General features: G+C 36.1%; 1 protein-coding gene across 1 annotated transcript; it reads right to left on the bottom strand.

Moving 5' to 3' along the window:
• On the bottom strand, positions 280 to 9,190 carry LOC109821861 (histidinol-phosphate aminotransferase, chloroplastic-like). The gene is made up of 9 exons (XM_020388015.1): positions 8,807 to 9,190; positions 6,374 to 6,526; positions 5,703 to 5,857; positions 5,504 to 5,601; positions 5,182 to 5,290; positions 4,784 to 4,941; positions 2,830 to 2,972; positions 2,601 to 2,741; positions 280 to 544 (listed from the first exon to the last, which is right to left on the bottom strand). The coding sequence occupies exons 1-9, from the start codon at positions 8,927 to 8,929 to the stop codon at positions 413 to 415; spliced, it is 1,212 nt and encodes a 403-aa protein (XP_020243604.1). The 5' UTR covers positions 8,930 to 9,190; the 3' UTR covers positions 280 to 412.

Raw genomic sequence — 11,134 nt, 5'->3', positions numbered from 1 at the left:
AGAATGAGCAGATACTGAAAGCCTATCATTCAGTATCTAATGTAAAATAAAGACTGATACATGCAGCCTTCTAAACAAAATGCAACAATAAATAAATGAACAAGACGAAAGCCTTTATCCGCTTGGACATGATTCCTATTATCTAATTCCATTTTATAACTGTTACCACCTTCACTATGTTAACCTTTGCCATGTCCTTCTTAATCGCTTCCCGCCAAGTTTTCTAAGTTCTATTTTTAATCCTCCTTTTTCTCCCTTACTTCAGTTTTAAATAAATGCTAATAGAAACTACATCGGTTTGTTGATTTCAAATTATTGGGGCAATTATCAGATAATGTAATACAATTCAAGTTCCTAAATTGAAAAATAAAATTATCCTTGTTTACAAGAATTACCATATAAAAGTTTGTCATCATTGGAGGAGTTTGAGGCATTGCATGAGGGCATCAGTGTGCTCAGGCTTCCCAACAGAGACTCGAACATATCCCTTCAATTCCTTGTTGTTGTAATGACGAATCATAACGCCCATTTGTGCAAGTTCCTCCTGAATATAATTTTAATATTAGTTAAGGTGGCAATACAAGGAAATGAACACCCTCATTATGCATTCATTATGCAACAAAATTAATACAGTGATATATGCTGGATGCATAACATCATCCATTAACAACCAATTCTCCTGCAAACGGACGGTAAAATGAAATGAATATTTAAATGCATTTCCAAGTTTTCTGCTTCTAAATTAAGCCATCACCCTATATAATTCCAACAAACCAAAATGGCAATAAAACCAACTCGTGGAAAGAAACAACAGAATGGTAATTTGAATAACTTAACATTTCACTTTCTAAAAATCCACATGCATTGACCAACAACACATCATCTAAAACAATTAAAAGCCTCCTCGTGGAAATAAATATTATGCTATTAAAATATGAAGGTAACATCTTAAGTCATCATTTGGTAAATTTAAGGGCCTTCAGCAGTAGGAACTCTGTACTCTCACCCAAACTTGTAATGATACTTGTGAAGCATTAGGGACAACTACTCATCGTTCACCTATTGTTTGATAAATTCATTATTTTTTCAGTAGGTATTGTTGGGAAATAGAAATAGTCTTGTATTTCAGCCCAAAGAATAGATGACAAAAGAAGGCGGAAAAACAACCACCAAAAGGCGAAAGAATCGTAGTCAGGACAAAGAGAGTCGACAGTCACCGCGGCGCCGACTGTCACCGTGGCCTGTCACGGGATAGTGGTGAGAGTGGACCATCATTGTAGCCTGTCACGAGCTAGATTGGGTAAAATTGGGTTTCGCACTGTCTTTTTTTTGGGAATGCGTTTTGTATCCAGGATTCTTACTCTATAAATAGAGTTGTTCCTGAGGTCTAGGATTTGTGGCAAGACAAGGATAGTTGCATATTGTATGAGAGAAAGTAGAAAGAAACTAAGGAGAGAAATCTAGGATTTGAGATATCTTTTGGTAGGAATTGAGTGAGGGTTTCTTGTGAATCTATCCGAACACAAGAAATGTTGTATCTTGGAAATCTTCCATATAAAGAAAACTCAAATCTCACCCCGTGGATATAGGCAATTATCAAACCATAAAAATTGTGTGTCTTTGTGCTCTTGAGTTATTTTCTGCCGTAATTGCTCTTATTTCTCTTTAGCTCAAATAAGTTTCTCAGAGTTCCACATCGTCGACACCAGGTGGTTGATTGATCTACAAAAAGAGAGTAGAGCTAATTGGGGTGTTCGGTAAAGCTTTCTCAGGCATCACTGCCATATAGATCGGTGGTTAATGGTCAACAATCGATATCAGGTAGCAGTGGGTGTTATGCCACATTTATATGTTTCCTATATGATTAAATTATTTCATTACTTGTTCTAGGTTCTTCTAAATAAATATTAAAGATGAATCTACTAATAAAGCTGTTGTAATAAGAAGCAAAACATTTATCTGAAATCTAAAGTGAGACAACTAGCAGCATATAACTGTCAATAGCAATTCATACTTTCAAATTAAATCTTGCAAATACAATATAATTAAATATTATGGCACATTGCCAAGGTTTTAAATATCGGTTATCAGGGACTTATCGGATGGTCAAAATCCATATCATGTAGCGGATATTGGGGATATATCAGGGATAAGTAGTATTTATCGGAGTGACATTATTGGATGGTGATATACATAATATAAAATTCTAAAATATAATTTAACCATACTTAGTGAAATATAAACATACCAAAATGTAAATAATTATGTTTAGGATCACTAATCAATGGTGGAAACTCGGTCGGGTCGGGTTTAAAGTGCATGAAATAGATGTCTATTGCCTGAAATCAAAACTGAAGCCAAAGGCTGGTAATTCCGATTTTTGGGCCAACAATATCGGCTGGTAGCTCACTTTATCGCCGCATTATCGGCGATAAACATCCAAAAATGATAACCGATTTAGAATTGAACTTATCATAGTGGAAAGCCCCAAAACCGATAAATTGCCCATAATATTGATTTATCGGCCGATATTTAAAACATTGCACATTGCAACTATTTTTTTCTTTCTTCCATAATGGAGCGTGAAGAATATAACTTACCTTTAATCTCTTAGCATCCTTCCCAGATGTAACCTCACAAAGAATAAAGTTAGAATAGCTTGGGAACGGCTTCAAGTAAGGCACTTTCTTCAAAAGACTAAATAACCTCTCTCTTTCCTGAACTAAAGAATTCTTCACCTTCTGAAGGATTTAAGTAAACAATTAGGTGACATGGTAAACTTGATAATCATCTATAAACAAGCAAGCACATGATATTATGCGAATGTACCTCCAAATAATTAGGGTTGCTTAGGGCAGCACATGCAGAAATTTCAGCTGTCACAGACACATTATATGGTTGCTTTGCCCTCCATAGATATTGGATAATGCTAAGAGGAAATGCACCATATCCAACACGAAGTCCAGCTAACCCTGTCAAGTTGAAAGCAGAAGTATAAATTTCTCAGGTTTATCTTATAGAAACATCAATAGCAATCTTTTCAGCGTATCATCATGTTGGAAGATTACATAGTAGATGATTATGTTGATATTAGATGAAGCGGTCACTCATAAGGGGTGAGGGACTTCTTGTTATTTACTTCCCACAAAATTTACATGGTAATAAAGTGATGCAGATATTCTTATAGAGAACTCACATGGTTCTCTATTTCACTGAAGCCTATGACTGCTCTATGACTGAAAAGTGGTTTGGTACTACAGGAGTAATTAGCTGTAGGTGAATGGCAAAGTAAGAAAACAAACCATACAAAGTTCAAAATTCAAATATCTTAGTTTCAAACTTTCAATTTGTTCTCTTTCAGCAGCAGCAGCAACAAAGCATTCATCCAAAGCTTCTGTGGTAGGCAGTATGAATCTTTTTCTCATTCAGTTATGCTAAAGGCTCCTCAGTTTCGAAAAGGTGATCAAATAGGGGAAGATAGCTAGGAAGAATTTCTAGAGAAAAATGGAAAGCTCCGAAAACTAGGGGAAAGATTCAGAAAGCAAACAAGCAATTTCACAAGAAAATTTTTGATATGTATGCCATTTTTCTCAAGTGCAAGATTTGAGTCTAAACTGCACTTTCTGTGTGCATATTTCTACTGATCCTCGTGTATTTGCAAGATTTATGAGTTAACCTGTGCTTTCTAATGTATGGAGTGGTAATTTTGGACTCTACAAAATTATAGGGTCCTACACCAAGAGGAAAGAGATGTTAGTCAAGGCTGAAGATGCAAACCAAACTCTAGCCATATGGTTTAAATGTCTTTCCACTACGAACATAATTCCATCATCAAGAGCAAGAATGACTACATACTTCTTTTTAAATTTCTGCAAGACGAATTAACCACCATTGAGCCATCTTGCTTCAAGATACATGCATTATCCCATAACTGCTTTCTTGACTTTACACATGCACGTTGAATTCACCATAACTACGACTAGATAAATAGAAGACCAAGTAAGCAATTCAACTCTATTTAACATATTGTTAATATTATAATTAGACCTTTTTGACAATAAAAAGCAAGTGCATCCTGTTCAGCACAGACTCAACTATAGAATTTGCTTTTCAGTAAAAGCATATCAGCCAAAAGATAAAGATTAGTTTTGCTGGAAGCCAGTCTTCTTAAAACATATAACAAGACAATCTATTGGATGATGCAAAGCAGTCCAGCATTACAATTGTCATCTAAGAATTTTTCCTACTAAAACTGTTTCCAATGTGAGCAAAAGGTCCAAGTCAGGAAGGCTTTGAGAAAGTATTCAAAATTCGTGATTGCTACCAAACTGATGTCAACCGGCAGAACTAATAGGTAGTTTCTGGCTAAGAAAATTAGACATTTGCTATGTGATTACCACAATTAGAAATTTGCTATGTGATTACCAGGAACTCCATGGCAGGCATAAAAATGTTCATTATCTGCAGCATAGATTACTCATGGAGAAAGGAGAAAGCTTCCAGTCTACTAGACTAGGGAGTATAGATCAATGGGGAAAATAATGAGATGTGTGACTTCATCTCAGGTACAATCTAGGCCAGGGAACTTATTTGCAAGACATGCTCAACGACAACTGTAATTCAAAGAACTAAACCTATAGAAATGATTAGCATACAGAAAAGAGTAGCCAAAGAATATAAGTTAAAAATAGATCCATATAGAAAAGTGATAATATACAATGCAAGCGATTTTGGAATTAAACAAATCATGCTCATGGATAATGACAGAAGCAAGCTGATTAACCTGCTCGCTTGCTAAATGTCCGGAGGACAATCAAATTTTCATGCTTCTTTACCCAGTCCATCCTCGACTTCAGACCAGAGAATTCTATGTAGGCTTCATCCAGTACAACCAATATAGGCATGCTAAGAATCTTTAAGAGATCTTCATCATCGATTATACTGCAAGAAGTAACAATTATGACATCGATACGATATGAAGATTTGAACGTCACCAACTATATAACCAGAGGTTCAAAATTGAGCTATTCAACATGTTGTTCTATAATAACATTTTGAAATCTCGTCATTATTGGATAAAAGAAAAAACGGCAGACTGAACAGGGAATCTACCTTCCATCTGGATTGTTTGGGGATGTAAGGAAAATGCATTTTGGCAGGCAGACTGAACAGGGAATCTACCTTCCATCTGGATTGTTTGGGGATGTAAGGAAAATGCATTTTGGCATTTCCTCTTTGACAACTTCAGCAATGCCAGAAACATCTAAAGAAAAATCTGGCAGCCTTGGAACTGCATAGATCAGAAACATATGACTGTCAAATTTGTAACATTTTAGTTGGAATGAACTACACTAAGTACTAACAAATGAATGAAGTACTATCAAGAAATAGATGCGATAGGAAAAAGTTCAATGCACAGCATTCAGGGGAAACTGATCAAAATATCACTCAGTCATATTCTTCTTCGCAAAAGGAACAATTTAAAAGAAAACCAACTAAGTACCTTTAATGACCAGTGCCCCGTTAACAGCTGCATCAAACTCGTACATTGTAAATGTTGGAGGGCAGTCTACAATCTTATCACCAGGATCAAGCACACATCTGCCGTAGATTAACAAGATCAACATCACTACTATCGATGCATAATGTGCAAAAATAATAATGAAAATTATAAATAAAATCAGGAGGATTCACGTTTTAACCTCATAATTAGATCAATAAGTTCATCTGCACCACAACCAGCAAGTATATAATCAGATTCAAGACCTGAATCTTCAGCAAGAGCAGCACGTAATCGACGAGTTTCAGGATCAGGGTAAACATAAGGAAATCGTATTGTCCCTAAAGCCTCCACCACCTTTAAAAGTTTAGATAGGAACTTAGAAAATTCATAATCACTAAATTTTTATCCTTTTTGTGGTATTGCACTACATTCATGTCGTAAAAAGTAACAATGGTGGCTCTCAACGCATGTGGTGAGAGATCAATTGGGCCAACACCCAGAAATAGTTATATTTCTTAAGTGATTGTAGAAATCATGAGAGGCAAGGTTAAAGGACAATCAAATCTACTGATGAAACAGGCCACTGGATCCATGATTCAAGTTCTCTACAGATAATGTATGTGTTCTTACATGCAAATAGTTAGGCATTCTTCATGAAATCCAAAAGTTGAGAGATTTGTCAGCATAGTATAAATTTTAGTGATAATCCAGAGTTATTTATCAGCCAGATTCCAGGAGATTGAAATTATTTCTATATCAGTTTTATTACGTAAAAGCAAGAATACGAACAGAAAAAATGGTCTAAATGACTGCTAGTACTTGTTGGTGAAGTTAAAACCTACATATATTAGTCAAGCCATCATAACTTGCCTCAGGAGGTGGACCATATGGATTTTCATTTGCATCAAGCTTGATGATGTCCTCAGGCTTCCTGCCAAGGCGTGGAGGTGGACCATATGGATTTTCATTTGCATCAAGCTTGATGATGTCCTCAGGCTTCCTGCCAAGGCGTGTGGATAACACCTGTCAAGTATAAATTTGCATCAAGCTTGATGATGTCCTCAGGCTTCCTGCCAAGGCGTGTGGATAACACCTGTCAAGTATAAATTAAAGGTGATGAGAAAAGAATGGAAGATAAATAAAAAAACAACAGCACATTTAGCTTCTAAAATCATAACTTGAGCTAAGTTCCAAAACTGGCCAGTAAGGAGAGCAGTAAGCTATAGTTCTCTAGGAAGAAGCTTAAAGTTTATTCCCACCTATCAAAACACACAATTGGCTATCCAAATGGATGAAGTATCATATAATTGCACTCACGTCTAAATAAATGTATACATGTCCAAGGAGTGTCCATGGAGTGTCAGAGATGGGTACAAGTACATTAAGTGTAGGACACGGACAGTGTATTAAATATTGGCTGATATATCGCTATATCAACTGATATATCGGTTTTGATGCCCTTCCAATACGATATTTATGAAAAAATATCGTTTTTTTTTTTATTTTTGGTTCCATGGGGTGTCAAAGATGGGTACGAGTACATTAAGTGTAAGACACGAACAATGGAAAAAAAATCGTTTTTTGATTTTTACTACTTTTTCCAATATATCTAAAATATCAGCCGATATTTCATTGAGGAAATATAGCCTGATATTGGCTAATATCCAAATGTAAGGGTTATTGGGTTTGGGTTTGGGTTTGGGTTTGGGTTTGGTTTTGGTTCCCACTAGACCGAAAAACTTAATAAATTCCCAAACCCAAGTACACTAAATCGGTAAATCTCATATTTCTCCTCCCTCTTCCTTTAGCACTCTAGCTCAAAGATGCTAGGCGATCTCAGGTATGAATCTCTCTCCTCTCTCTCTCTCCTCTCTCTCTCTCTACTCTCTTTCTCTTCTCCAGTTCTCCTCTCTCTCAGCTTCTCCTCAGACCTCTCCGTCTCTCTTCCTCTCTCCTCTCTCTCAACTTCTCTCGCTTCTCTCTCTGTCTTCTCTCTCTCTCTCTCTCTCTCTCTCTCTCTCTCTCTCTCTCTCATCTGTTCTGTCTTCTCTCTCTGTGACCTATACATGTATCTAATATTTCTAAACATCGTATATCATTATTCATGATGCAATTTCTTATGTTTAGAATACATTAAATATGTTTTAATTGCATATTACAATGTTATGTCACATATAAACATCATCTGATATGACACCCCTGATATTTTTTACATATCTCAGATATATCCACGATTTTCGCAATCTCCGACATGAATTTTGGTCATCCAATATTTTTGATATTTTCGATATTTAATACATTGGACACGGTTATGGAAGCCTTAATGAGGTGCCTCATGATAACTTAGCTAATAACAAACTTAAATCGCATGCTCTCACCAATTACAAAATCTAACAAACATTATTTAGGATCCATTTTGTTCCACTCTGCTAAAGGTGTTCAAGAGGACTAACTTTTAGGAGCTTATAAATCATGCTGGCTTTTGATGACTTTTGGCTTTTATGATAAAATTCTTTAAAAAGTTTTATAGGTAAAATGGTCAATTACTTAGTCTAACCTAGCTTATTTATATAAGATTATAAGGTAGTTTTTCAAAAGTTGGGTAGTCCCAACTTTTTTAAAATAGGACCTATAAGCTAGCTCATTGGTAATTTACCAAACAGTGGGACAAGAAAAAGCTAGCTTAAAAACTAGTTGACCAAAAAAGAAGCTCTCCCAAACACCCTAGTTGATGTAGGATTCTTGAAATTGGCATTACAAACCAGCTCTTAAGGGTGAGTTTCGCTGAATCACTATCAAATTGTATCGGAGCCAACTCCATGCCTTCCAGTTGCATAAATGGTGACATCAGCATTGCAATATTTGACAAGGACTGATGTTGATTCAAAAGTCAAAGTCGTGATGCCCTCATTGTAGTATTCAGTCAGGACTAGGCTAGAGTAGAATCAATCTACATTGGCACTAGTACGGTGAAGCATGCTTGTTAATAAGGATTCATCTAATCACAAATTGACTACATAGGTAGTTTAGATTTCGGTTCTGAGAACTGAGCTCTTTTAAATCCCTAACATACATTTGGTCACCAAAGATCCAAACTTTTAGCAAAAACAGACAATATCGTCAAATGGGTTCATCGGAAAACTCTATTTATCAAAGAAATTCCAACACTCCTATCCAATTATTACCAAAAATGACCCACAACAAACTCACATTGTCATCTTTCCAGAGGGGAAAATCATCAAACATCTTATGTGCAAACTAAACTTCTCAGCCTTTCTACTTACTATAAAACAAGCTGCTTACCTCAAATGGCAAGATTGGCTGATAGGGAGAGAGCTTTCTGAGATGGAGACGGATGAATGAATCGCCAGTCACTTGCTTCGGAGATCCCTCGATCTGCTGCTCCGCAGGAACAGCAGAAGCCATGAAAAGCCCTTGCTTTCTTCGACTTGAGTTGAATCCTTGTGGGTTTTGAGAAGAGATAAAGAGTCGCCAGATATTCGTAGAGCAGCAGTCATCAGAGAGAGAGAGAGAGAGAGAGAGGAGGGAAGGTTTCAGCCTGAAATTTTGGAATGCCTCCCTTTCTACGGGTTCGCAGCAAAAGACACCCTCTTAATTAAAGAATTTGGAAGTGGAGTACGATGACTGTGTCACTGGGGTTTTCGTGAGGATGTTCAGTTGATGAATATTTTGCTCGACCCTTGACATAGATAGCGTTTCAGTCTTTCTAATTTCTATAGGCTTTTTGTTTATAATCCAAAAAAATTAAGCATATTCACTTTTAAGAATTAATTGCAAGTAGACCCCCCCAGAATCTAGTATTCGCCAATTGCAGATACATACCAGTAGGGGTGTCAAACCGTATCCGTATCCGAGGAAATATCTGTAACCGTATCCATTAGGATACGAATATGGTTACTCAAATCTGTTACCGATAGGATATGGTTGCGGATATGGTTTTGTAGTGAAATATCTGTATCCGTATCCGAAAATATCCGAATACATATTGGTAATACTCTTACGATAGTTTCGATTCTTAGATTATGGATTTGTGGTTAATTTTGACGATCAAGATGTCTAATCTTAGCTTTTCAATCATAATGAACATATTAACGAACTCTTTTTGTATCGCATGACTATATTTTTCTGAATACTATCTAGTTTTCTCATATTCTTTTTGTATCCGCATGCATATCCGTTTATATATCCGCATCTATATCCGTAACTGTATCCGATTTTGATGGATATGGATATGAATTTTTCTTACCGACGTATATCTGTATCCGTATCCGTATTCGAGATAGGTAAGCGGATATGGATATGGTAAGTGCCATATCCGAGCCGTATCCGCTCCGTTAACACCCCTACTTACCAGTCCTCCTTTTCGTACGGATAGAACCACTAGTGTTGGACTAAGTGCAAATAAGCCCTCTTTAGTGAACATTCTTTTCGGAGTGAAAGAATAGCAATTAGGGGGTCTATTCTCAGAAGAACTCTAGGGGGTCTATCCGCAATCATTTTGACTATTTTAAGAGTAAGAAATCCTAATAAAAATGAGTAAAAATTTTCATTCAAATGGTATTCGCAGTAATAGAACTATAGAGGGTTTATTCGCAATTGGACAATGCTATACAAAGTCTATCCACAAGTAATCCTATTTTTAAACCTACTCTTACATAATCATTCTTGAACCCAAAATACATGTAATCCAATTACCTACTTCAATTATTATACAAATATCTAACTTGCTGTGTTTGGTAGACCATTAGATACATTCAAGACGGATCCACATGGATCCTTGTGGGTGCACTTGCACCCCCACAAAGTTTTTAATTTTTAACTAATGAGTACAAAATGTTATAGAGGTGCGGGTGCTCCATACAATTCAAGACAAATTTTCAAAATAGACCACATTAGAAATTTATTTTCAAAATACGAACCATTTAAAATTTATTTGTCATTTTCGACCCAGTTTCAGCTACCTAGCTAAAACTGGGTCGAAAAAGCTGAAACTGGGTCGAAAATGACAAACAAAGTTCAAACACTTAACAAGATTTAAAATCACATGAAGATTAGTGATTGATTAGCCTTACTAATGAGAAAGCCACCTAACTTCACGGGATTTGAAATCCCATGAAGTTTAAACTTTACGGGATTTCAACTCCCGTGAAGTTACAGGTGCAACTTCCAGAGAGCTCACGAGTCTCTGTGAAATGAGCCTCCAACTTCATGGGATTTTAAATCCCGCGAAGTTGCAGGTCACTCACAAACATGCATAGATTGTGTGCATGTTCCACCTAATCCAAGCACATGTTCCACTTAATCAAAAACCTGTTGTATATAATGAATTCCGTCTCATTCACAACAATATACGTGAAAATCCAACCATAAACATCAAATTTGCCGCATATATATTGAATTACAATAATATACTTAAAATTCAACTATAAATCAAAACAATACACCCGGAATTCACATATATAAATAAAAATTGATCCACACAAGCAACAAATTTGAATAATCTAACCATATATATTCTTGAAATTCATAATGATACTGTAAATTTCACATACATCCTAAAAAGTCATCCCCTCCTTCCTCTCCCTCACACTGTAAATTTGAACAAAAATC

Source organism: Asparagus officinalis, chromosome 8, assembly GCF_001876935.1.
Source record: "Asparagus officinalis chromosome 8, Aspof.V1, whole genome shotgun sequence".
In the NCBI taxonomy this organism is placed as follows: Eukaryota; Viridiplantae; Streptophyta; class Magnoliopsida; order Asparagales; family Asparagaceae; genus Asparagus; species Asparagus officinalis.
Note: the sequence above shows the minus strand (reverse complement) of the source record. Positions and strands in the feature narration are given on the sequence as shown.